This window comes from Phlebotomus argentipes, unplaced genomic scaffold (genome assembly GCF_947086385.1).
Source record: "Phlebotomus argentipes unplaced genomic scaffold, Phlebotomus argentipes genome assembly contig_15, whole genome shotgun sequence".
In the NCBI taxonomy this organism is placed as follows: Eukaryota; Metazoa; Arthropoda; class Insecta; order Diptera; family Psychodidae; genus Phlebotomus; species Phlebotomus argentipes.
The window spans coordinates 12,258,502-12,286,274 of NW_026776181.1; the positions used below are offsets into that span (position 1 = coordinate 12,258,502).

The 27,773-nt window shown below is 38.7% G+C and overlaps 3 protein-coding genes across 4 annotated transcripts; all 3 read right to left on the minus strand.

Annotated features, from left to right (window-relative positions):
* Positions 1–19,827: 19,827 nt before the first annotated feature.
* On the minus strand, positions 19,828–22,884 carry LOC132263202 (protein misato). Its single transcript, XM_059762855.1, has 3 exons — positions 22,750–22,884; positions 21,699–22,695; positions 19,828–20,545 (listed from the first exon to the last, which is right to left on the minus strand). The coding sequence occupies exons 1-3, from the start codon at positions 22,825–22,827 to the stop codon at positions 19,950–19,952; spliced, it is 1,671 nt and encodes a 556-aa protein (XP_059618838.1). The 5' UTR covers positions 22,828–22,884; the 3' UTR covers positions 19,828–19,949.
* Positions 20,626–21,572, minus strand: LOC132263203 (uncharacterized). Its single transcript, XM_059762856.1, has 2 exons — positions 21,392–21,572; positions 20,626–21,326 (listed from the first exon to the last, which is right to left on the minus strand). Exons 1-2 carry the CDS (start codon positions 21,471–21,473, stop codon positions 20,788–20,790), a joined length of 621 nt encoding a protein of 206 aa, XP_059618839.1. The 5' UTR covers positions 21,474–21,572; the 3' UTR covers positions 20,626–20,787.
* A 147-nt stretch (positions 22,885–23,031) lies between the features above and the next one.
* Positions 23,032–27,680, minus strand: LOC132263201 (protein quick-to-court). 2 transcript variants are annotated; one of them, XM_059762853.1, is made up of 7 exons: positions 27,296–27,680; positions 26,761–27,200; positions 26,056–26,276; positions 24,819–25,686; positions 24,648–24,743; positions 23,978–24,067; positions 23,032–23,763 (listed from the first exon to the last, which is right to left on the minus strand). In XM_059762853.1, exons 2-7 carry the CDS (start codon positions 27,175–27,177, stop codon positions 23,560–23,562), a joined length of 1,896 nt encoding a protein of 631 aa, XP_059618836.1. In that variant the 5' UTR covers positions 27,178–27,200; positions 27,296–27,680; the 3' UTR covers positions 23,032–23,559. The 2 variants fall into 2 exon arrangements, with proteins under 2 accessions (XP_059618836.1, XP_059618837.1); XM_059762854.1 differs by lacking the exon at positions 23,978–24,067.
* Between the last annotated feature and the right edge of the window lie 93 nt (positions 27,681–27,773).

The window sequence follows — 27,773 nt, forward strand, 5'->3', positions numbered from 1 at the left end:
GATAAGGTATTGAAAAGGGAGAAAAACATCAAAGATTTTTCACTGAATGTCTGATTAGTTTCCACCAGTCGTATCCCCGTGGTAAATCCATGAGAAAATTTCATGTGGAATTTATGGAAGAGATAGTAATACATCTATATACATAATCTTTTCATGTATGTATATACATGCACGTTCTTTTTCAACCTCCCTCTAGCACATTTTCACACTGAGAGAAATGAAAGATCTTCGGCCCTCGGATGGCATAGAGCGAAAAAATAATAAACCACTTGTCCCTTCGATTTCTGAGCTCTATTTATTTACTTTTATATTTGAAGTCAAGTTTGAAAAGTGTCAATTTTTTTCTCTCAATACTATTCAACACACTCAAAGAGGTTTGAATACCTTTTTTGCGAAACACTGACTTGACTCCGTTCACCGTTTTCAAAAGTGTGTGTAGTGTTTCTTTCCAGAATCCCGAAGTGGCCAAGTCTCGAGTCTATTTACATAAATTTAAATTTGCCAGCATCGTCTGTGCGAGCATAATTAAATTAAATCAGGGGAAATGCGAATTTGCAGAGCTTCTCAACTTCTACTTGTCAATTGTGCCGAATACACATTTTCATACATGAATAATTGTACGGTAATGGGGAAAATTTGATTTTCTCACCTGACTGTGAAACTCAATTTCACATCAAACACCCAAACACTTGGAGTAAGACATCAATTTTATTTTGTACATTTTATGTTTCATGAAGAAAATGATATATCTTTTTATTCTCTCATCAGCGAAAGAGCAAGTTCAAAAAGATTTTACACTTTGTGGAGGAAAAGGCGAGCGAGGTTGTGTTATGTATGAGAGAAATTGCAAACATCACTCTAGGGGAAAAGGTCAATCGAGTGAATGCTTCAATCTCAATTGCTCAGCACCAGCAAACCAGGATGGTCCCAGCAGGGGAGTTGGCACTACCCTATATTATTGTTGGAAAATCGTTTCTTACGGACGACGCAATCATAAAAATTTCCCTCAACCACTTATTGACTCAAATTCTCGAGTGGCTTCGGTGAAATTGAGAAAGTGAGAAAGCTATTTCAGCGAGTCAAAAAAGAAAACGTGTAAATTTTCGTTTCCCAGCGAAAATGACAAGGGTGTGCGTTGAGGAGAGAGGAAATGCATCAGATAGATAATTTTTCCTTCTCCATTGTCGCCACCTTCTCATGTTACACGTTAGAAATTCTTGTGAAGAAAAAGACGCCCAGAAGTGTCTTTACAACAGTTTCAAAGAATTATTTTCCAGTGAAAAACAATTCAATTTGCCAACTAGAAGCCTTCATAGTTCAAGTGCAATAAATCAAATGTACGACTCCCTCAGGATAACTTTTTGCTCTTAAATAAAGGTAGAAGACTAGAATGAAAATGAAACACTGAGGAGCTCCTCTTCCCGAAACTCATTTTTCACCTTTCCTCCTGCCGCAAAAAACCTCGCCAAGATAGAAGAGTTCCTTTTCGATTTTCAAGGTAAGACTCTACCAAGGGGTAAACATGTGTCACTCTGAGTGAATCCGAATTGCTAAGATTACGTAATTGCGCCCAAAGATTTAGTTTCAGCGGCATTCGCATCATTTCCGGTCATTTGGCTTAATTTCGGGTATTAAACGGAATTTTACCAGAATTCAGGTAGTTTTTCTCGGAATTTTGACAAAGTATTTTTTTTTTTTGAAAATTATCTAAAGTATCTTATAAAATTATTTGATTAGAGAATATTAAGTTTCTTCAAAAATCGTCTTGTGACTTCCCCCTTGATTCGAAACTTTTATATATTCTGTAAACGCTATTTGACTAAATTAAACCATCATACTGATTTAACTAACCTAGCACATTGCAAACATTTTTCATGTAATTTACTGTAGAACTTTCATCAGAATATAATTTTATTTGTTTTCCTGCCTTAGCATTACAACCATTTCAAAGTACGTGAGAAAAATGCTGAACGAATTCTAAACAAGAATGCTTTCTCGCTCCAGCCCTAACCAAAAAAAAATATCATCATTAAGACTTCCCATGTACAGAGGAGAACTTAACGACACGAATGCCATTAGCAAAAAAATCAGAGGGAAGAAGAAAAGTGTTAAAATTAAGTTATGGGATAATTCTATATTTGTGTGCATTTTTGTAATAGTACTTCCCTTGCTGGAGCTTTTACTCTTTCTTTTAAGTATTCACCACGGAATTTATTTTAATTTCCAACACCACCCAAAAACAAGACGTGGCCTGAAAATAAATTTTCCTTTACTCACACTTTCGAAAATGCGCATCTCCGGGCAGACTTTCTGCAGAGAAAATCTTTTGATAAGCACACATATACAGTAGACTGTGTATGTACAGAACATCAATCGAGTATAGTGTTTGCCTTTCCGACGAAACAGAAGAATTTTCTTGAAAATTAGGAAATACCAGATGCATATCGCTATTGGGAAGGAGCATGAGAGCTCTGGGAGTAACAATAACATGAAAACCACACAATTCCCTCTCATTGAAAACCACGGAAAATCTACAACAAAAACAAAATGCCTGTACACCCAATTTTGTGCTGAACACATTTTCAATGCGATTAATATCGACTCCAAACATTGAGAGAATAACAGCAACAAATTGCACATGAGCGTTACTTCGGAGAATTTTTGGAATGTGTAAAATTAGGAAATCAAGATATAATCCAGGGGGAAAGGCTTGTGCATCGTGAATAGGGTAAACACGATAAAAATCTATTATTACTTCAGTGTGAGGAAATTCTTTTAATACCTTGTTGCTCACATGGTTTCAGATAAATAAGCACGCTGAATAATTCCGTATTGTTAAACTTATGTCGTCTTTAACCGTATATCAATTGTCTTAATAAGTTTCCAACTCTATTCATATCAGTTATCACAATCTGATTTACAACGTACCATAATATGATTTTATCAAGAAGTGACGATTATTAGACCATAAATGTGTAAGTAAAGCATGTGTGGAAATGTAACTTTAAATCTATACAATTAGTTTAACAATTATAGTACTCATACTTCCAAGAAACTATGTTAAATCATGTTTACATGGAGCTGACTCATTTGTAGCCAAAATAAAATTCTATATTTATGAGATATTTATTTCTCAAGTATATAATATCAATTTGATTGTGTAATTGAGTTGACACACAATGTGAGAGACAATATTTGCGACGATATTAAATTACTTTCATTTTTATCCCAAGTCTACCTGTTCTCAAGCACAAACTGCCGTGAAGCAGATGAAGGAATTATTTAAAGCGGCATTTCCTTTTCTCATGTCAATATTGAATTACCACTTAATGTGGTAAAATTGAGAAAATGTCATCATCCAAGCAGCATTTCTTAAGCACCGTATTATGTGGTGTGCGATGGTAGCAAATTGACGTGCTGAGTAACAGGCAGTCTCAAATGTATGTCGCTTCCGACGACTGTTCTCCACTCATCTCGCCTTCATTATCCACTTGCTTATTTTCCACCCCACACTGTCGCGCCAGTTCATCATCCTTTGTTAACCACCAGTGCTAAAGTGAATTGGGTTTTACAATGTAAAATATTGAAAAACTCTTCACGTTTTCCGTTGTTTTCTAATTTACTTAAAGACGAGCTCAACTTCTTGCCTCGCACAAAGTCACAATGTAAGCGAGGAGATCCTCTCGAATGAGGGATATTTTCCACTTCCTCACTCTGCAACCCAGCCTCAGATACTCAGACACGTAGAAAGTGAGGAAATGTCTGCGGAATCGAATGAAAGGTTTGCAATTCTTTAGGCTATTGGCAAAAAAAACCCATTTTATTCAGGGAGCGTTTTTCCCATAATATAATTACACATTTTGAAATTCAATAATATGTAGTAATACATAATATCATGAAGAAATTGCATTAAACTTTCTTGTGTGAACTTAGATTAGAAAAATACACCACTCTGTCGTGAGATATCATATACTGTAAGACACCCTTTTGTTTGTTTATAACGTAATAATGGCTTTTGCAACTAGGAAAAGTAATGCAATTCGCTACGTGCTAGAACTTTAAAAAAAAGTATCAGTATTTCACACTGTAAGTAATTTTGTGATAGATATGAAATTTCTTTGTGAGAAAAAGGGTCGATAATGAATTACTTTCGGATTATAGACCTAATTATTGGGCTTACATTACTTGCAATATTCTATAAAGATACACAAATAAGGTTGATGAGTTAAACATACAAAACGAAGTAAAATGAGCTACAAGAAACACCCCTTCAAATGAATATATGTAAATTTATCAGAGAATGATAAGGTGACAAACGTATAGAGATTATTGTATTCGTTTCACAATGCGTGAAAGACATAAACATGACTTTGTAAGACGTTATCTTACAATATTACATCTATTTATGTGTACATATGGGTGTATTGTCTCCAACAAGCACCCAATTGAGCAAATTTTCGTGAAATTGGTAGCAATTTTCGCATGAGAACAGTATATATTGTCCCTATTGTGTGTCGAAACACTGACGCCTACCATTAATTGTGTAATTAAACAGAGTATGGAGAAGTTATTTTGATAAAGTGAAAAGGGGAATTTGATAACACATAAAAGCATCATCCACTCTAGCACTCAATACCACTAAAACCCCAATGATTTCTCCTTCTTCTTCTGTCTCCTCTCTCGCCTCGGCGCTTCTATCTATCTAATTCGCTGTGCAACCACGCGGCGGCACATCAATTCAATATTATTACAATTTTGTGCTTGATGTGCGTATCAGAGGCGCAGATTAATGAAATTAAGTCATATTCCACGTTGTAATAACATTCCCTAATGTTTGGTGGCTGCGTGGCAAAAACATATAACACACAGAATCCGCCACTCTCGCTCCAGAAGCGACACTTCCCACTCAGCACCCCCTGCGGCAAATTGTGATAATGTATGTGGCATGGAATTGAAACAAATTCACCCTTTGATGATAAGCCTTTATGATTTGCATGCAGGGCTAGTTTGACATTGCCTCCCAGATGAAGCCCCACGGTGGTCAGTAATTAAATTCATTTTGCCTTGCATTAGCGCACTCCACTCAATCCTTCTATCAATAATCCGCGTAAATTAATTCAATTTAACAATACCCTCTAATCAATTTATGCTTTCTCCTATATAATTTGCCTGATCAAACTTTATTCTAGCAGGATTTCCGAAATTTACATCAAGCACATTTCTCCAAACTAGGAACATGCCAATGTGAACATATTTTTTTTATAAACCATAAGAAATTAAACAAACACACTCAAGTGAAATTGTCGCCACTTGGAAGTCACTTCGACGCGGAGAGTTTATATTTCTATACAAAGTGAACTTGCCTCTCTGAATTTTCATTAAAGTGTGAAGTGGAGGAAAAAAGCCACCCCAGCAATGTCGGCGCACAAAAAATGTTGGTGTCAAATAAATTTTCCACATCCAACCCATGACCGCCGCGCCGTGGGCAGTAAGTGCGTCAACTTGAACGAACAAGGCTTTTGTGGATATTCAATTTAAAATATTTGTGGTATTTTATCCGTCTCGCGAAAGAATTTTTGTAAAATTAATAGAAATTCCATTATCCAGCGCACCAAATTAAAATTGTTAGGATAAAACTCAGTAAATCTCTGAAGGAGGGTTGCTAACTAGAAATAAATTTAGTCTAGCCAAAAATTCAAATAATAATCACATTTTTCTTTTCTAAAACTAATAATATGCGTGTATCTTAACGCAACTGTTAGTTCATAATGTTAGATCGAGGACCAAAATTTATTTCAGAAAAACTTTTTCCCACACAAATTCCATCTCATTCCATACAATTTTCTTTTTGATATGTAAACGCTACATATCCACAATATTTTCTACATGTGAAGGCTTCCAACCATGAAAAATATTAAATATTATGGTTCTATATGTGCCTTTGAAGTTGCCCCAGCATGGGTGCTATATACATGAAGGTATCAATGTTCGGTGAGCTTTGAAAAATGCACAAAAGCCTGAGCCGCTTTTTCATCCCATTTTTTCTCACACACATATATACACACATCTTCCATCCACCCTTTACAGAGGCGAAGCTCTCTCGCACAGAGCAAAATTCACACACGACCATGGCTTTGGATGTTAAAAAGAGCACACAACAATACCGCCCAAAGAGGACTCCCATCAGCGTTGGATTCGTGAAGGTGAAATACAAAAATATTTCTAAAGGGAACGATGGAAGGGAAAATTTATCAAATAAAAATTATTTCTCACATATTTCACAAAAATTCTACCGAATTCTTTAATGTCCACCTGCTGTCAAACCTTAATGGAGAGATTAATCATTATACAAGTTGGCGGAAATCTGTCAATATTAAAAAAAAATGACTGCACTTGCCGGAATACTTTCCTTCGAGGTAAAATATCACTGAACACTGTTGATAAAAATTGAAAATATGTACTTTAGATTTATCCTATGCCAGAATCGATTGTTTAGCAGATTAAAAGTTCTGAAGTGAGCTTTGAAATTAAATTTATTACACAACCAAGGGGATTATGTTCTCAACTTCAGCTTGGAATACATCATTGTCTGTAAGACTAAGAAATCTTTGCGAACATCCATTGGAAAACCTTCTTTTATTGAAGTTTCTTATTATCGTTCTCATTACAATATTTTGCGTCTTGCAGATACGCGAAGAGCATTAATGCTAAACTTTGTTAATGAGGCATTTATTGATACCCATGTTGCTATACAGATTGACAACAATCTGGGCAGTTTCTCAAGCACACTGAAAGATGGAATGGGATTTGTATCATCAATTAAAGTGCATTCATCTTGTTCTGAATTTCTCACACTCATCCATTAACTCCAACGACACGGGCCAAGAGAAACATCAGTGCTATTTCTTGTATTACAATTGCAATACAATGCCAGCGGAGTTCACTAAAAACCATTCTTCCAGATGTAGAAATAGTTGAAATGAATAAGGAAGAAAAACCTCAAGCGATTCCTCCGCTGTGGAAACAATTTGTTAAAAGAATGTGAGTGCCTCCATTTCTGCCTCCCTGTTTTTTCACCATATTTTCTCCTACGTCTTACATAGTGGGATCCCTAATGGAAAGAAATGAAGGCCCCAAAACTCAATGGGTGGAGAGGTGAAAAGTTCTTCCATGACTGACTTCCATGAATGATTTCCACCAGGCATGCACTTCACGGGAATAAAAGCTCAGTAGGAATTGCTAGGCAGAGATTTACAGAGATTATAAGAGCAACATTGAGAAAACAAAGACACGTTATATAATGAGGATTCACCTAATATTTACTACTGTATAAAGTTGTAAAAACAATGTAAAAAATCTGCATGTTAATACTGGAGGATACTGAGAGTTGTACTTCATTTATTAAACTCTTTTCAGACAGATATTTTGGCATTCAGTCAGACAATTCGACAGGAATAAATGGCTCCTTTAGAGAGGCTATAAAACTCACACCGTATTCATTGACACCCCGGCTCACGCACCGCAATTAGGAATTCATTGTGCATAAAATGGATTCTCACACACATACAATGTCTAAATTGATATCAATCATCTAATTTAATCATGTACACAAGCACAGTTAGGGCATAAACTAGTGAATTACAAGCGCGAGCCACCCTCTTCTGCGGCAATAGGGCGAACGTGTGGATCTGAGGAGTGAGGCCAGTGAGTACAATAATCGTGAATTGACTGTTAAACGCTACCAATGTGTAATGGCCAGAACCGGAAGTGTTCGTGTTCAAGAAATCGGAAGTACTTCGGTGAAGTGCTTCTGTGAAGATTTCCTCAAGCACGAGACTAACACCAACTTTCTCACAGCCACGCTAAGCACTCAAGCCATATATAATCCACACATTGTGAGTGCTAGATGAGAGAAACCGGCAAAAAATATAGTGTTTTGTGGGAGGTACATTATCCTTCTAGCATTTTTTCTCCTCTTCATCCATCCACTTTGGCAAATTCCCTGACCTCACACATCAACCCTCCTTCCAGGGTGCATAAATATGCAGTTTGAACGAGAAGAGGGGTCAAAAAATTGTTATTCGGAAATACCAAGCCGAATTATAAAAAAAAAAGTTTAAAACATTCTGAACATATTCGCAAATATACGGTATGATTGAGATTTTCCCCTCTAGAAGAACACACCACTTCCCCTTGACACCATCGGCAACCTCAGCCAAACAGATTCACAAATGAGGTGATTGCTTCCGCAATTGCCTCATCCTGATACAATTAAGCTACAACGAAGGAGTTTAAAGCAATTTCTTCTAAGTAATTTGCATCCATAATCCAATTATCCTCAAGTATTTCATTTGTACATCAAATAAACAAGTTACTTTCATCGTTTCCCTATTTCATTTCAGAAAAAAAAATCCAGGATATTAAAATTTTAGTTTAATTCCGAAACACAAAAAGCATGATAATGGCACAAAAGTTTGATTTGTAAAAAGAAATTATTTATCACCACTGAGAGCAGACCAGTATTTGTGTACATAAAAGTTGTCGGTTGGGATTAAATTGCGAGAAAGATAAAACACGTGAGAGGTGTCTAATAAAATTTTCATGCATGAAAATTATACAATTTTAAGCCCCTTCAATCTCCTTGTAAATTTCTCATTAACAACTCTATAAAATTCTCTATGTCTCACCTCATTCGCGGATGAGGTGCGACGAGTGGGCGAGATGGGGTGCGGGAAGGTGAGTTGAAATTGTGTGTAATTTTTGGCACTAACACTCCCCATTTCAGGGATTGGAAGTCAGAGGCGAGAGGATGGTTTCGAAGTGAATTACAACACGTTCGCCACTTTCACTCCTCTTCACATATCATCAAAGATTAAAATACATTGAGACAAGCTGAGCCATTGCGAAGAGGGGAGGTTTAGTGAAATGTGAAAAGGTAAATGTTACTATCTTTATGTCAGCATATTAAACAACATATCAGTGTATCCGTCTCGCTTTTGCACCCACAGTGAGCCACATTCATCCCCATGGTGGCTGGCACACAAAGGAGTTGGGGATGAGGGGTTGGAAAATTGTATATGTAATTCTCTTACGGAGAAAATGGTGAGAGGTGTTATACCCTGAGGATTTATTCACACTTGTCTGAGGGTGAGAGGGTGATGGCAACACTTGATGATGGTTTCGGGGGGATGGAGATGTGTTGATGGAGAACATTGATATGGGGAATGAATAAAATGGTGAATTTGTGATCTCTGCTGTAAGTGTGTATGAAAAGGGTTACTTAAAATACATTCATCCACACTATATGCCATTTCACCTTCAACCCTTTTAGCAATTCTCTCACTTTCTCTCCTCTCCGTCTCGTGGAATCCTATTAGCTTTTGTGTTTTCCGCAATGCCAATGAAATTTTATCTAAATTAATTGAAGACTGGTTGCAATTACAATTTCCCCGGAGCAAATTCTCAAACAGCCCTCCTGCACCACTTTCACACACCCTTTTGTCGATTTCATTGAACTCTATGCCAAGGTAAGTTTGGTAGAAAGTTTGTCAATTGAATTAGCACTCAGCAAATTACCCAACTTTTGCACCTTAACTATTAAATTGTACATCAATTGACACAATTCTGGCACATTTCACCTTTTCACCCTGGAGTAAAGCAAAACTGTTATTAAGTTTGCTAACTTTGACAACATCCCTCGAAGTAATTGTGGATACGCCACTTAGTCAAAATCAACTTTCACTCTTGAATTTGGTCAAGTGTCAGTCATTCAAGTGTTCGTTATGTTTTGTTTGGAATGGGATATCAAACATGTAGTTTTTTGTATGCAATATTGAATCAATAATAAGCAAAACTCAAATTCCCTGTTCAATACAATAATATTACACTAAACCCAAATTCTCCTCCGGGCTTAATGAGAATTCAAAGAAAACGCCCAATGAGTAATCACGGGGAAAGGGGAGGAGATGCTGATAGGTAATTTACTTTAAGTACATTTAAAACAATTAACTGACGTCTTCACACTAACTCCAATCGATTTTTCACTTTCAGCTCTCACTCATCCATCCTTCACAACAAAAGCACCAAGAACATGAAGTATTTCATATAAACATAAACTTTAAAGCTTCCTGAATGCGACGAACTTTCTCCTCTTCCACGTTTCTCGCGTCTTTGATTAATTATCTCAAATTTATATTGTAACGCCCTTCCCCCCATTCACTCTCATCCGCTCCTCTGCAGACTGAGCGAAAATTAGGGGAGATCAATTTAAATCTCTGGACCACACACTTCTACAGGGTAAGTATATAAGTTTATAGAGTGAATATCATACCCGCACTAAAAGAGGGTTCTCACCCAGCGATATTAATAAAATAAATATCATCTCTCTCAATCTTTCGCCATTTTTACGTGATTTCTTCCCTCCCCATCGCAAATTCGCGCAATAATCCAATATAAATGATACTCAATATGACATCAAATATACACGAAGTACTACCGAGACTTACTCAACGCCGTTCTGTCCACATCATACAAAAATACTGCACAACCCTCCCTTTATTCACGCTCTCAGCAAAACCCAAGAGTGTTCTTCGGTTTTGCAAAGATAGTATTCAAGGCAATGATGGTTGTTCACTCAACGAATAGATAATTCATATATGCAAAAGGTGTATTGTCGCATGACTAAGTATTTATGTATTCAAAGCATATATTTATCCACTCCATTTGAAATCTCCACTGCAAGAGATCATCTCACTTTTGCCACTTTACCCCATCGGGTTGAAAAGAGCCACAGCATGACATCCCTCATCGGAGGAAATGGATAGGAAGGGTAAAAAAGCCAGATGAAAAGTGAGTGTTGAGAAAAGATGACTGAGAGACATGAAAGGAATACAAGAAAAGATGGTCCCTCTTTATGTGACACTATAGTAGTTTGGGAATTTTGAGCAAACAGTGCTGTGAGAATTACACTCACGGAAAATCGTCGCTCATTCGTTTACATCCAGATTAAAGCATTACCTATATTTGTTTCGCACTTGAATTTGACAAAAATTTAAAAATCATTATGGAAATTTTTCCTATCTGCACGAAACGTGAAAAATCCATGGAATGCAAAGAGCAGAGAAATATTCAGGAGACATATTGACCTGAACTTTGCAACTTTGAGGAGGGCGACCCTTTTCACATTTCTGTCCCGGACCTTTAGAATACCTTACACATACGTAACAATCGTACAGAATATATTTCATATTCAAGCCAAAATGTTTCCCCTTTCTGACCCTCTCTGCCAAATACTTTTAGCAAGTCTGTGTGTTGTGTACTAAGAAAATTCTAGTCACGTCGCATTTATTCGATGATAGCAGAAAAAATCACTCAACACGTTTAATAAGAATGTTCCTTAACATATTCCGCTCTAGATTTTTCACACCTTAACACTCAATCTTAAATTGAGGGCATGACAAATATCTTCTTCAAATTGTTTTCCTTTCTTGCGGAATTTCACTTTCGGCTTGTATGACTTGAATAGAGTGCTATATCTCATACAATATGCGACGTATCATCATTAAAATGTTGTGAGAATTGCGATGTGGGCAAACCAACAGAAAGATAGATTTATAAAACAATGGTGAAATGTCTTTTTTACCCCTGTTTCACAGCTCTCTTTTGTGTATTTCCCATATGTAACACCCCAACATCATCAAGCCTCATTGTAACATTTTTGCATTCTCACATTTTATGGAATTTCTTGTTTCCATTTTCACCTATTATTATTATTACTGTTTATAATGTGAGGCGAAAAACACATATTCCATATGTACTCAGTCATGTGTGTGCACAAGAATAAAGCCACTGTCCTCCGGATCATGGCATGGCAGAAGAGAGTCATTCAAAAGACCATATGCATACCTTTCGCATTTTCACCTCTACCATAATCCCAACATTTGATTTTTTACGTTTGTTGTATGAAAACCTTGTGACAAAAGATATTCTTATTCTTTATCGTTGTGCTTCCTTTCCAGCGCTCTTCGAATGTTCTGTGAAAATCTTATACAAATTTGCAAGATCACTTTAATTGGAAGATGAATTTTGCTTTACATATTAAATGGAAATTTCTTCTGTTTAAAGAACATCAACATGTCTGTGGTGGTATTTGGCTTAAATAGCATGCATAAGCTATCTGTATTGAGTGAGAAGAAGAGAGGACAAACTCCTGAATGGAAGGGAACTTTGACCAGGTGAAGAGATATTCATCGCATCGGCATGTTTTAGAGTAATGAGACTGCCTGTGCATTAAGTTGATTGCTTCACCGAATATTCCTCTTTTATCGCGAATAATCAAATAAGATAACTTCCTATTCATTACTGAGTCTCATTATCCTCAATTGATCTTTCATGTTTATTAGAAGTGGTTACTGGGAATGTAATTCTATTAAGATAAGATTGCAAAAAAAAACTTTTTGCATGTTCAAACCTTTAGACATGTAACCACTCCATGAAAATACCCTAAGGTTTGACAAATATCCTGTAAGAACCATTTGTATAACACCTACTTTCGTATCTCCAGAGTGAAGCTGAGAAATTCAACACCTTTGCAAGACTCATGCCTTAAAAAATGCAAAAGCTTTAAGCAGTGAAAATATAAATAACTTAGTTTCTTTATCATATGATATACAACCCTTGCAGGGAAGTGCAATAAATCAGACGTAAAGTACTACATACTTCATGTACTGTATTTTTGTATAACTCTTTGGCCATTGCATTTCTCGGGGTTTTATTCACAACTGTAAAAGAATATTCTTTACTGCAATGCTTTCAGATAAAATGGATAAATTCATTTCTTTCAACGCAAAAAAGTCTGACTCTCGTAACGCCTAATCATTTATTTCTCCTGACCGTTGAACCTGCTATGTGTTTTACTCGAATTGAACGAAACAGAAACCATCTAATGACTCATTTACGCGGGTTTATTTATTGAACTGATTTCAAAAAAAATCAGAAGTGTAAAAAAAGCCTGTAGTTTTAAGACTCAAGCGGAATGAATGAAAAGTTAGGAGAAGGTAACATATTAACACGTGTGTGTATAGCGAACATATCATATTATTGCTTCTTTTCAATTGCGTCGTTCTCCATCCCACGCTAGGATATCACAAGCGCGTCCCAGCGAGCTTGAGAATTCCAATGCAATATTATCCGAAAATATCCACTCAATATGGAATGAAGAAATGAATGTGATGTGTGTGAAGGGCGCAAAAGGGATGGCGAACACACGAGAGACACTCAATCGCACTTTTCTCGTTTGCACAATAAAAACATTTGTAGTGTGTGGAGTAACACAGAGAGCCATCATCTGGGAAATGTCGAAAAGAATGAGAAAAGTCCTCGGAATAACAATGACTAAGATGGGGGTGTGAGATTGTGCGAGGGCGAGCAGAAGGGTGGAAATGTGGGCGCTCATGGTAGACATAAGTGTTTTATACTCTCGGCCATATCTTCCCCTCTGCGTGAAATAAAATTGAACCGAGAGTTCAAAAGGCAAATAGTGGTTGACTTTAAATCGTTTTCCTTGGCAATTTGCTGAGTGCAAGCGACTTGAGGATCTCCTACAAAGTTCAAATGGTTAAAAAGCAATTTTCCGCTTTATTGATAACCAAAGTCGCTTGAAAAGAGTGCGTATTCCCCTCTCGATATAGTCAGAATGACACCAAAGCTCTGGAGATAAAACTTTGCCACGTAAACTTCTCAATAAAACTTCAACTGTAGACATAGATTTGAGTAAGAAGAAACATTTTACTTAAACATATACTTATACTATTTTATGACTTGTATTTACACTATCATGCAAATTCTCTCTTGCGATTGGTAGAAAAATTGCTTAGCCAAATGAAAAATACTCTACAAAATTGCGGCATTTTAATTAAAATCTTCGCGAAATTTTTCCTGCAGGCAAAATGAGAAGAGCATCCATATATAAGTAATTTTCCCCGAGCAGTAAAATTCAAATGCATTCTTCGCATAGTTTTACATTTTTAACCATTAGAAATGTTTCAAACACGATAAATCATTTCAGCAAAGCCTTTTCATGCAAAATCTTTCAAAGGATACTTCTAAAAACTCTACATGCCGTTATTTCTTAATTTATTGTGTAATTTAATCAAGAAATTAAGCAATGAAAGAAATTATTCACTCCTTTTAGCACTCTGTCTTTTCCTTAGCCATTCCATCAATTAATTATTATTCATCAAATTCCTGAAGAATACATCACTATGAAGCCTATCAATGATAACTTGTGCAGTTAATCTGCAGATTTGTCGAGAGACATAAGGCAATCTGGTCACAACAGGGAGCATCAATCACATCAAATCGCTATGTACGATTTGAATTTTATCTCTCCTACTTTTATTTATTACAGCAATTCACACATTCAGATATATGTATTCGTATTTCGAATTTTCTGTTCTAGTTCGAAGGGTGCAGAACAATAAAAGTTTTAGTGGGAGTTTCATGGAAAATCATCAAAATATAGAAAAGCAGGAAAGATAAAATTTTGGTTGAAACTCCAAACTCAAATTCACTGCTTCAGCAATGATGTCAGAAGCTAATCTGCATTTTGTTGTCTTCATTTCATGAAAGAGATGAATTCGAGAATGAATTTATGTATGTAAGAACACTTGTTCAATCGATATATTGTGATAAAATAATAAGCATTTTATACATAGGTTTTTATTAGCCTCTAATTAAACTTAATTCTTCTTGTTTGTCTCTTTGTTCTCGCGAAAATCACGTGAATTGCAACCTTATCAAGCTTATCTTGGCTTTGTCTATGCACTTGATGACTCAAATCTCCAATGCTGGGGGTTATTTTTGCAAGTCATTTCCATATGTATAGTGTCATCTGCATAGTAAATATCAAATAAAACACTTTAGAGGGCCAGAAGAACTTGGGAACAATAGTGGCAATATTCATTTCGTTTTGTGTCGCCCATCCTCCAAGAATTACTCATTGTTTCAGACAAATATCACATATGAAATCATTCCCATGCCACTTTTGACACAGCAAACAATCCTCGAGTCAAAATCCACTCGGAGAACACAGCGGGAGCTTCCCTGCCAAAGCCATTCAAAACGGGAGTCATCCTACCATCAAATAGAGTGTATTATATATTCTATTGTTTATTGCAATAGTAAGTGGGGACAGTAAAAGAAAAATCCTCAACTTTTATTGCGGATTTCCATCTTCACCCTGCCAAGAAATTATCCCCTTGCTTATGTTGAATCGTCAGTTCTACGCTGCTTTCAGAAGATCTAAAATTTACTGTATGAATGGGAAAATTCTACACACGTCAGGAAGTAAATTCGGGAAAATAAAATCTAATCGTTTTCAATCCCTTATTTACTAATTGACTCTTTGTGAGGAAATAAAGTAAACTTGTTTGGTCTGTGAGCATATTTAAGCAAAAAGTAGCAAAATTTTGTATGACGACACGTACCATGCAGTTAATCACAATCAGGAACAAAAAAGAGACCGAATGAAAAAATATATAAATATATGCGCACATAACATTTACGATTTATCAAGTCCCAAGTGACTATCTGAACTCCACTCAACACACATCCCACAGGCTCCACTCACAGAGATCATGGGGATGGTACTGATGGGGTGACATAGGGGGAAAGAATGAAAAAAAAACTACAAACACCATCCCTTTCATCCCTTCACCCTCCCTTTCTTGCACACTCCGTTCACTCGCACACACTTCCCCACCAGATATTCCACATAATAACGCAACCGCTTTTTACATCACGTAAGTTTATTTAATGTATTCCCGTAGTGACATACGAAATCACAACTGGTGAAAAATAAAATTTCAACAACGATAAATTGGCAACGCGCGAGGCACGAGGAGGCACCCCATTATCAATTGTTTGGCATCGTCCGTGGGGATTTTTGACAGGACAATCAAACTCCCGTGAACTGCCAAACGAAATTAACGAACAACACAAATTCCATTCCCAGTGGTGTAAAATTTCTACATACCATTAACAATAGGGCAAATAGTGCACTTTTTTTTAATCACCTGTTTAGGTCTATTAGCAAAACAGGAAATGACAAATAAAATCATTATCGTAGAATTATTGATTCTGAGTTTTTGTACTTTGGAATGATCAAAATTTAGACTTTATGCTCTACAATGTTACATCTTTCTTTTGATAAGGAAAACAATAGAAAATGAAAAATATTTAAAATAATTACTCTTTTTTCTAACATATTCTTCCCGCTGGTTTCCGAAAAGCTGCAGATTATTGTATGACTTCAATTTTAATATTTTTTAGTATAAGGAAGTTCACTTTCCTAGAAATGTGTACATACTGTATATATGTGATACGATGCGAAGTGAAAAAGGGAAATATTTGAACATTTCGATTTTCCACTTATCAATTTTCAATTTAGCTTCGAATCTTTACCCTTCAATTCACCACCAACCCAGAACTGGCTATTTACATATAAAATAGAATTTGATGAAACCACACAACAACAAAACTCACCCCATACCAAAGCTGCACAGTCGCTCCAGATGAAAGATTTCCCCCCAGACTTTAATAAAATACCACTCCATGCAAAAAATTATATCGTCCAAAATCACCCCCTCCACACTGTCCACATTCTATCTTCCTTGGCTCGGTGGCATTGCAAATACACCCACACAAAATAACACTAGAATATAGCAAAATCCTCCGAATGCTGTGCTGTTATCCATATCTTGTAGAATTTATATGCAAAGGAAGCCCTTTTCACTCGCGCTTCCTATATTGAAGAATAATTCTTCCATATTAAGTAAAAACGACTCGAGATGGAACTGTATTCGGAACTCTCTAGTCAGGACTAAAGTGGATTTCAAATGGAGTGGAAAAGGGAAAGGTTTCCCATTCAATGCGGTTGACAGTTTACTATCAATTGTCTGTTTTGTTCTGATCATAGAACTATTGTACTGAAAGCATAATTTCATTTGAATTAAGGTTGTAATTGATAAAAAACAAAAATGTAAGCATAATTAACGTGTTGTGTTTGTATATAGCATTAGTGGTTTATTTGCCGTGAGTACTTTGTCATTTTTGAACCAATGTAGCATTTAAAGATTAAAACCGACAATTGAGTAATTTCTCTGATATTTTAATTGATCGCCGGTAATTTCAGCAAATGGAAAAAAAACACTCACAAATGGAGTGTTGAGCCAATTCAAACCGAAAGTGGTAATTTGGACAACTGTATGCGAAACAGAGGAAATAATCCGCCAGATCACAGTATTACCCTTATCACATATCGACGAGAGCAGACGAGATTGTTCGATAGCACATATCTGCTCATGTGGATGTCCCCAAACTTGGAAAAGTCTCATACCCACTACAAGTGCCATGAGGAACAATTCCCACCCAGGAATTTTCGAATCTGTTGCGGCCATAATTGCATTTGCACATTTAATTTAACACATCGACCTCCTCATGTTAGGCACACTAAATAATCACCCAAGCTACCCACACTCAGAGCTTCATCGGGGGTTTATGGTGATGTTGGTCACTCAGTGCAGCAAACCCCAAACGCCGTCAATTTATCCCCATCGTGTATTCAAACCCCTTTTGAACTACGCATCGCTCCCTGTCTCACCACCTTCCGCCACCCACCGAAAACCATTCCACCTCCAGGAAACTACCGCACAGAGAGACACGGTCAAATCGATTATTGCAAACTGTGAGGCGTCCGGCCACCCACTCGCCGCCCGGTCGCCCCTTCAGGAGCACACAAACCTTGCACACTAGCACTGCGAATGTACCTCGAATCGTGTGCAATTCACGGAAGCGTGTAGTAGATTTTGTATTACAACAGACAAGTGAAACACTGAATTTAGTGGTTGGCCATTTAGTTGCCACACTGTTTGCCACCCGAGCTTCGCAGCCATTGTGAATCACAATGAAATGCATTTCACAGATTTTTCGGACTGCACTAGCTGCGAAAATGGGTCAGTTCAAATGTTTTCTATCCTTTGCAAATCTTTACTCGCAGCATCAAGCAAAATCGGATCGCATAGTTCCTATTTAATTCAGTTGATCAACTCATTAATTAGTCAACTGAATGAATAGATTTTATGCATTTCAAAATTTGCGAGCAAAACACATGCTGTCATTTGGAAATAATCACCATATTTTTCATCCTTGTGGTCTGCGTTATATACACACATAGCATAGTTTTGAAAGGGTTAAGAGCGGAGTTCAGAGAATATCTGACGCGTGGTCAGACCAAATTGCTATTTCCCTGTGGGCTTGGATAAGTGTCAGAAACACCAACATGTCAAATTCAATGCAGCATCTATGGGGAAGACAAATCAGGGACGAACTTTAAAACTCCTCCTTTGCAAACATCGTTTCTGCGTCAATTAATTTGCTCTTCTCCGTCGCAGAGTTTGAGCAAGCTTTCAACTGTAAAATTTCTTCAAACTCGTGTGAGATAAAAAAAAATGGTGGCTTGGCACATCATCAAGCCCTCTGCGCATTCCCACCCCCAATCAGAAGCCCTCTTAGACGCACAATGCTCTTCTCTTCAAGCGCGATGAGCGAAATGCATTCAGCGAGATGGATCTCTCGCCCTTCCTCCGCATTTGGAGCTTCGAATCTCTGTGTAATATCCAAACTGGTGGCAACATCATAGCAAAAATGGTGTGGGTGCATCTGGCAAAATGAATGGAGAACATTTGACTTAATGACCGTGTATGTGTAAGAGCTTGTGCGGATATCTACATATCCATATTCTTTCTCCCTTCCTCCCATGGTTATTTTGAGTTTAGATTGTGGCGCGCATCGAAACAAATTGTATAATCTCTTCGTTGTCATCAATTGTGTGGCGTCAAAAGCAGAAGGGAAACATCGAGGGTGGATTAGAAACTTGGATGTTATTGTCGTCAACAACGTCACACCGGAACTTATGCTAATATCCATACACACATATAGGATATCACCAGTTTTTTGCTGCCAAGCACAAACAGTGCGTCTCAGCAAATTTAACTCATAATGAAAAAAATGAATCTCAGCTCAAGATAATAACGTTGAATTCTTAGCTACATACATCTTGCTATAGATTCCTTCTCATAGACATTATCAAAGCAAACCTTGAGAATTCACGCCAAAAAGTGATATGAAAAATGCAGAGAATATATATATAATACTCCAAGCAAAAGCACGAATGTTGAAAAATAGTGCTTAGATTGAAAAAAAAAACAGTGAAAATTTAAAGGCACAAGTTTAAAAGTCGAGACACTCAAATAAATCGCGAGCGGCACAATTATTTACCCCTTGTGTGAAGGAAAGTTGCAACTAAAATTCCTCAACATTCGCATACAAATTGTATGTGAGACATTGTGAGCCTTAGGAAATTGCCTCTTCTGAGACAGGCAAATTGAATTAGCTTGTGCCGAATAGGCTTCCTCTTCAATTTCGCTACTATAGAATTTCTACGGCACAATTTCTCCACGCAAAACTGAGCAGAAATATTCTAATACGCCGCCTGACAATTGCAAGGGCGAAAAAAAGGCCAAATATCTGTCGCAGTGGTGAGAAGACGAGAGGAAGGCGTTTATTAATTTTATCGTGTCATAAATTCAATTTCACCCTCGCACTTTCGCCCTCCGAAGCTCGTAGACGCGTTTATGTGTGGTAATATGGAAATTAGACAGGGAGAAATACACTTTGAGGCGCATTTATGGAAAATATACAATGAGATACTCATTTCTTTACAAAAGCCTTCTAAGACACTCAATGTAAATTAATTTTCCTCCTCTTCACACCACACAAATTTCATCGCCTATGAATTCATCATAAAATTTGATGAGCATCGCTATAACATAACTTCCTTCGCATGCTATATTTATTTCAGACCTTTCAGACGTGTTTGATTAGTAAATTGTCTACAATTGAACGTGATCGTCATAGAGATCGCGAAAGTCCAGTAATTTGTGCAGAACCTCACCATACTCATCAGCTTCCAGTCCAGTCTCCCTGAAACGACACACTTTGGACAGCTTTACCTTCTCCGCCTCCGCGTGGAGGCTGTCGATTGTGCCCATGAGATGCTTCGTGGCAGACACAGCGGCCAGAACAGGAATTGAAGACACTCTGACGCCTTCTTCCCTCATATAATGACTCTCGTAACCGGAAACATTGATGTTCTTGGAGAAAATCTCGTCAGGATAAGGCACTTTCACCGGCATTGGCGTCTGGTAAGTCATTACAGGCACGGAATTGGCACATTTGAGACTCTCCAAGTACCTTTGCAACTTGAAGGAAGCTTCGCCGTAAGGGAAGAACGATAAATCCGCTGATTGGTGAGATCCTCGTGCATCCGTTGAGGCGATTTGTGATCTGTGCACACCACGAATCATAGTCTTCATTATTTGTCCACGGGATATTTCACTGTTCGGAGTTAAGTGCGTGAAGATTGGCTTCGTCTGCAGATCATTTAATCCATCAGAAACATCAGGAATCTGCGCATCAAATGGAAAGCCTGACGAACAGAGAAATTGAAGTATAAACATCTCAATAAACATTCGAACTGACGAGAAAAACCTTGATTAAGATTCTCGGAAATAGAAATGTATTTATTTTATCAAAACGACTCAAATTTCATTACATAATGATCCTTTTGAAAGCTTATTCGAGTATAAGCTGATTTAATCTGAAATATGACTTCAATGTAGGCGATATGGAAAACATCGCAGTAAATTTTCGAGACAGGATCCAAGGCAACTAAGAACGATTGGAGTTGGAAGGCTTGGAGAAGTGAACTGATCCTGCAACTGCATGAAAGCCTGTTTCAATCGACCTGAACTGGATATCCTCGGCATTACTGATAGAGTCATCAATCGTTGTTGTCCAACCCGGTGGAAAAACTGTGCCCGGAATGCAAAGTACGGTCATGTGGAATGTGCATTCATCCTCCAGCACAGGAAGAATGGTGACACTCGCCATGATTTGCCTCATCACCTGGCTCATCTCAATGTGAATTCGTTTCACAGACTTCAGCTCTCGATTTGCTGGATTGTCATTCATAGCGAAGTCCCAACGCTCGAGTTTCTTCTTCGTCTTTGCATCTTCAATCAGCAAAGAAAACCTAATGAGTCTCTTCTCGAGCAGCCACTTCTTCACATGAGTCAAAGTATCAGCAATCCAGTCAGCTATGCTTTTCTTCTTCAGCCGGAACATTGGCATGTTGTACATCGTGGTGCTCTCGAAGTCCGCAATAGGATAGATGTTGCGCTGAAAGAGGATCATGTCGACGGCATAACCTGCAAGAAAAGTCCGGCAATGAAATACAAAAAATTCAACTCTTGAACCTTTTCCTTCTACTCACCCAAATATTCACAAACTTGGGCCACAGATCCAGACAATTTAGTGCAGTTTACATTTGTATTAACTTGCGATTGTACGTTCATTTTACACGAAGAACTCTTACACAAAACCAACAAATAAGGACCGACGCTTTTACACGGCACGATGAATAGATTACAAATGGCGTGCGGTGGATAATGGAATAGAATCAGTATGGAAAGTGAATAAAATTTTTCCAGAAAACGATCGATTATCCAAGTTATCAAACTTGACGAAATGCTTTTATCAAAACCCGAATTTACTGCCAACATTTTTTTTTTCTAACTCACCCAAATCTGCAGCACACATTTTCCATCCATAGGCATTGAGATCGGCACAAAACTCTGACAAAACCAGTGGCTGAAGAATGTCCTTCGCTCGATACTTGAGCGTAAGCGTATCCAGGAATGTGGCCAGAATTGCAGATGTTTGATAAGCGTTCTCCGGATTGTATGATACATTGGGAAATTGTCTACTTGCAGCCACATTTCTCCATCCTTGAGCCATCGTCGAAAGTGGAACGAACAGCGAAGTACTCTCAATCAGCGAGACGAAACTCAATGCAATGTTTACGACTCGAATTGAGCAACTCATTATGGTATCGGCGTTCTTGAAGTTTCTCATGTGAGGAGGAATGAGAGGATAAGCCAGAATACTCTTGCCGTACTCATCGCTCAATTCTTCGAAACACTTGGCCGAGAGTCCAGAGAATCCGTCAATGCAGTCAAAGAGAACCTGGAATCCCTGACAATTGTCGCACTCCTCGATGTACTGACGGATCTTATCACAAAAGTCCTCGTCAAAAGATCCACTCTTCCACAATTCACGTCCATTCGTAAAGGTATCAAATGTGTTCTCCTCGTCAGAGTGACTGTACTCTTGGATAACATTCAAACTCCGCGGATGATAGCGACTGTACATAAAGTCTGTCCAGGATTTTACAGTAGATTGGAAATTGTAGTCTTGAGAAGCTCCACCACTCGTCTGTAAATCCTTCTGATAAGCTGGTTTTTCTGTCACAGGCGCTTGCACGATTTCAATATTCTGGGAATTCCATGGAATCTGCGGAGTGAGAGCTTCCGAATTTCCAGACCGCACCTTTTCGGCTGATTCATCATCATAGAGATCTCCGTCCTCTGACAAGTGCGCCAGAGCGCCTTTGAGATCCATGCTCAGCATCCTGGGTGTGTAGGTGACATCCCCACGATGGTTCTGTCCCTCTCGGAACAGCACATCGTGATTCACCTCAGAGACAGTCGCTCCGGGTTCATATTGGAATCCGGCTTCCTACGCGAAACAAATGTCAGAAAAAACAGGTAGTTTTCTACGAAAATGTATAACCTGAATGTTCCAGAAGTGCGTTCCCACGTAATTGGCATAATTCCCGAATTGGAGGGTAAGAATTTCACGGGTTTTCATTGAGGAAAAGGGAAGAAAAATGCACGTGAGAAAAAACACAAATTGTTTATAAACAGCTGATCTATCACTTTCAGCAGTGCTGCCAATTTGCACTACAGCAGCGCTCTGTTAACATAAAGCGGCCGATCCAAGAATCTCAATTTCAATTTTTACCCAAAACCGCCTTCGAGTTACATATTTTTTCCACTTGTAGATAAAAAGTAATTGTGTTCATTTTCAACAATTTATTTAGCGTCCCAACATATCTAACAACACCAAAAAAACAATTAAATATAGAGATTTTGCTTAAGAGTGCTTATCTTCATCGGAGGTGTGATGTAAGTTATCATTCTTAAAATAATAATCTTAAATGCATTCACAATATCATGTCTTTTCCCAAAATAATCTTTTCGCATTTGTTGTACAGTTACAGCTTTACAGGCACCGGCGGCCGAATCAATTTGTCGAAACTAAAGTGATAAATTATTCTATGGACGTAGCTTCGGTTTTGTCTATTACAGCTCATTTCATAAATTCAATATTACTGACGACTTCATAAATCACATATTGTGTTATTCAGTAAATCTATCTTTTACTTCGTTATGTCGAATGTTCTCTAGACTAATTTACAGAAGCAGTCTAATAGTGTAATATGGAATATCACTGGATACGAAAAAAAATGTCTTTTGCAATCAAATAAGGATACATAACCACAATAAATAGGATATCAATGTAAAGAGAATGTAAAAAAAATCACTTGTTAGATCTAGCCTTATCAATGTTGGATTTCTCGAGATCAGAGAATCCCAAAATACTTTCAATTGCATTCAAATGCCCCTGCGAATTCTCCTTGTCCGTAAGAAAATAATAAATTGCACTTTTGAGAAATTGCAGCGTCACTTCAGGATCAACCTTATTCTTCGATTGTTGTGCATCAATCAAGCGACGATACATAGTCTGGAAAGTACACACAAACATTGCATTAACACCAACATTTCAGCTCTTTTCCTCAACAAGAAACAATAAATTAATGTGATTTATTAACAAAACAAAGCATGAGAAAGAAGCAACGAAAATGCAAAAGTTCCCAAAATCTGAATGTTATAAAAATCAAAATCATAAAGGTCAGATAAATAAATGAGCTCATTGTCTAAAGAGTTATGCTACAAACCTTCCTTGCGCCAAGGAGCCACAATGAAATCGCTTCTTTAGCGCTTAACAGGATTTGGGAACTGCCACATTCGGGATGATAGCTTGTATCCTAATGAAGATTACAATTGTACACATTTACTTAGTTGTTAAGGGAAACCACAAATATAGATTAGGGCAGAAAATTTACACCCAAATTAGCAGGAATGTATGTGAATGAGTATAAGCGATATAACAGGTTAAAACATCGACATAATGTAAACTTTTAGTGAATGTAATACCTAAATAAGGGCTCATATGATTTCAACGGGTATTCAACTTTAAATCTAGGGATAATATTGAAATAAAGTACAAAGGAAATGCAATAGAGATTGGTTTCTTTGGTGAGACTGAATATCTGTAGGAATTGTCTTAAGTAAAAGCACTGTTTTGGCCATGACCGTATTAACAACAAAGCAAAGTTCTGTACGCACGACCTCAAGGAGAGGCGTGACTCTCTAGATCTCCTATTTTGAGAGAGAGAAAACGTGAAACTGATTGTATATGGAAAGAGGAGAAAGATCACTTAATGCCCAAATGTGATTTAGTAATGTTAAGCAATCTTACACACACCGAAAAGTATGATCGATCGAGGTGTGAAGTGAAAGAGAAGCTCCGTGGTCTGAAAAATGGGCATAGTTGAATGAAATTACCTTGATATTTTCCAATTCGTCTTGAGTCACTTGCAATTGCTGTAAGAGCTCCGGAACTGAGACACGCTTGGGCGCCTGCCTGGCGAATTCCATCACCTTGCGCAAATTAGAAGAGGGAAAAAAAACCAGTGGTTCAGATTCTCCTTTTGCCCATCGTCTTTCTCCCCTCACCTGATCCGCATGACTGAGTCTCTCCGCTTCCTGTCCCTTTGCATACATGTGCAGGTACATCTTATTCTGCTTGTCTTCCTGCTCACGCAACTTCGCCTGCAGCACCTCGAGCTCCTTCTCCAGCTCCCTGATGCGCTCCTTCGCCTGCTCGTAGTCCGGCACAAGATCTGTGAATCGTGCATTGCTCTCCGACATCTTCTGCAGCAGAGCCTCCACGCGATCATTCTGCGTCATCTTGATGTCCTGCTTCTCGCTGTCATGTTGTCGAATGAGCTCCTCAATGCGACGCTCGTAGATGTCAATCAACTCCTGCCGATCGGCCTCCGTGTAGTCCGAGCCGCTCGCCTGATCCTGCGTCTGCACAAATGAGTCTTTCGAGTGGAATGACGACGTTGTCATATCCTCAAAGTGACCAGAATCAGCAAATGAGCTCTGCATCTCGGATTGACACAATTTCTCCATCATTTGCACATGATTTGCCTGCAAAAGCTGATGTCGCGGACTCAATTTCGATACTGCGCCACACTCATCCACCATATCCACAATGGGAGACACATCTGTTGACGTCTGCAGGTCATTCGCGGTGTTTTCACGCACTGTTACGGCATCACTGGAGTTTGACCGATCCTCCGGAGAGCTCAGAGACGCCTTGAAGAGCCTCAGTTCCACAACTTCCTTTGTCAGGCGCAGAATTTCACTGTCTTTCTGCTCAAGATCTAACTTTGCCTGCAACAGCATTTCGCGGAGGCGTCTAATTTGACGCTGTGCACGCTGCGTGGGCGTCAAGTAATCCTCTCCTGTTGCTCCTGCATAACTGGAGCAGTGCACCACATATTTCATCCTCCTTCCGCTGAATGTTGTCCCATTTCTGCGAAAGCACATAGGACATTGTTTAGTGTTGTGTTAACACTTCATAACTCTTTACGATTGTACACTTTAAAGGCAGTAAAAAACAACACTTTGTGAAAACTACAGCACACCGAGCACACCCAATCTCATGCTGATTGAATTGCTTTTATTGTTTTCAGTGAAAACACTCGTAGATTAATTAGATTGAGAGTCATGCTTAACTCGTGGTAATTCTAATCTAATTAAGTATTTGTTTGTGAATAAAAATGCTCTCCAGCTCTACTATACAAAGTCAAATGAAACGTTTACTTTCATTTTGCTATTCTAAGTTTGAATCTATTTGAATTTTTAGGAAATCTTATTCCGAATACTGTCAGAACGGACTCACCTGGCCACATAGGCGTGCTCGCAGGACATGGTGGAGCGTCCGGAGCTGTAGCTGTGCACGGAGTCCATGTCGTCCTCGTAGTAGCCATTTGGATAGAGGTCAGGGGTCACAGGCGGAGTCTTTGGCGTCTTTCCGGCTCCAGATGGAGTCTTTGGCGTCTGCGGCGTCAGTGGCGACTTTCCCGCAGAAGTTGATGGTGCCGAATTGTTTAGATTCAATGACTGCGAAGTGGAGAGAAACAACCCAATTATTTTCACGCTCAGTAGAACAAAAGTCGCTGACACTAAAAGTATTGATGTTGCGTGTTACATCTACGTTCATGAAATGAGATTCTCTTTTTTTGCTCCGTCTAATGGTCAAATTCGTTCCCGGAATCCCGCGAATGGGATGCGAAAAGGCGGGACTTCGCAATATATTTGCTGTTGGTGCATAATTCATAGATTCATGTCCTTTTCACGCCACTATCGATCCATTCACCTCGAACTTTTGCATCCATTTCCTTCTGAACACTTTCAACTTAACATGGTCCTGATTCAGCATGTTGAGGAGTGCACAGAACTCACACTATACGTCTTCGCGGACGAAGAAAGGATGGGAATTGCGGCACATTTTACACTATCTGCTCTACGTAATCTCTCATCAACTTCCGGACGGCACTTTTGTGGGACAATTTGCGCAATTTGAGGCGCTGCGGCCCGAACTCACCAAGCCATGGTCGCGTTTCGTGGCACCGAAACTGCCCGCGGGGACTTCTGAGGGCGACTGAAGCTGGCTCGGCCTGTGTCCGTCGCAGAACTGGTAGTGGTGGTGGTTGCAGGAGGGCCCCGCGGCGGGGGCCTCCTTGGCATCGCTGCTGACCGACTCCGTGGTGGAAGGTGGCGCTTTCCCCGAGAGCTGAGCGCGCTCCAATGGACGGCTCATGTGAAATGGCTTCGGCGGAGAAGTTGGCGAGGCGAAGTTGCTGCTCGACGTGCTCTTGCTGCCACGCAAGCGCAACGACACGGAACGTCGGAACGGCTGGGGCGACGTCAGCTGCGGAATACGCGAGCCCCTCAACCCTCCCGCGGCTCCGTTTGCGTGCACGCGGCGCTGGCTCAGCGGCGTTGACGGATTCGATGTCATCCCTCCTGACAAGCCCCCAAGTCCTGCAACACCAACACCGATCAGCATAAAAAGTGTGCCCCACAGTCATATGACGCAAACATATGGGTTTTTGTGGCTTATGTTGCTTTTTTCTCACCTATATTGCCTTGCAAATATTATGTAACGCGCGTCATGAAAATTGGGAACACGCAATTCACTTTCGCCCAAAAAATCGGAAATTATTGAGAAGCAGCAGAGAAGGAATGAAGCACTCACTTAATCCATCATATTACTAGTTAGGATTCAACAAGAGGAACTATATATCACGCACGTGAAATCTTTGGCAAGATAGCAAGACTTTGCGACTCGTTTTGAGATTAGAATCCACGAAGATGAACGACTGATCGACCCAACAAATGGCACCCAATGAATACTAAACGTAGGACAATTTATGGACGTTCGACGGAACATCAGTTGAAGTTCTGATACTTCCACAGAGAAGTTTTCAGCTGAGAATTCTTCTGGAGAAATAATAAAAACAGTGTTATGGCAGTGAACCAAATAGAAAAAAAACTATTTTTGTAATCTTTTTGCATTCCTTTCACACAAAAAAATTGTCATGCGAGGCATCAAAT

Coding starts and splice junctions, on each gene's coding strand:
- LOC132263202 (XM_059762855.1), bottom strand. CDS start 22,827: ATGAAAACCCGTGAAATTCTTACCCTCCAATTCGGGAATTATGCCAAT. Junction 22,696..22,749: donor CGCACTTCTGGAACATTCAG/GTTATACATTTT, acceptor TGTTTCGCGTAG/GAAGCCGGATTCCAATATGA. Junction 20,546..21,698: donor AATGTGTGCTGCAGATTTGG/GTGAGTTAGAAA, acceptor TCTGTTCGTCAG/GCTTTCCATTTGATGCGCAG.
- LOC132263203 (XM_059762856.1), bottom strand. CDS start 21,473: ATGAACGTACAATCGCAAGTTAATACAAATGTAAACTGCACTAAATTG. Junction 21,327..21,391: donor CCAAGTTTGTGAATATTTGG/GTGAGTAGAAGG, acceptor CTTTTCTTGCAG/GTTATGCCGTCGACATGATC.
- LOC132263201 (XM_059762853.1), bottom strand. CDS start 27,177: ATGACATCGAATCCGTCAACGCCGCTGAGCCAGCGCCGCGTGCACGCA. Junction 25,687..26,055: donor GAGCACGCCTATGTGGCCAG/GTGAGTCCGTTC, acceptor GTGCTTTCGCAG/AAATGGGACAACATTCAGCG. Junction 23,764..23,977: donor GGCTCCTTGGCGCAAGGAAG/GTTTGTAGCATA, acceptor TGTACTTTCCAG/ACTATGTATCGTCGCTTGAT.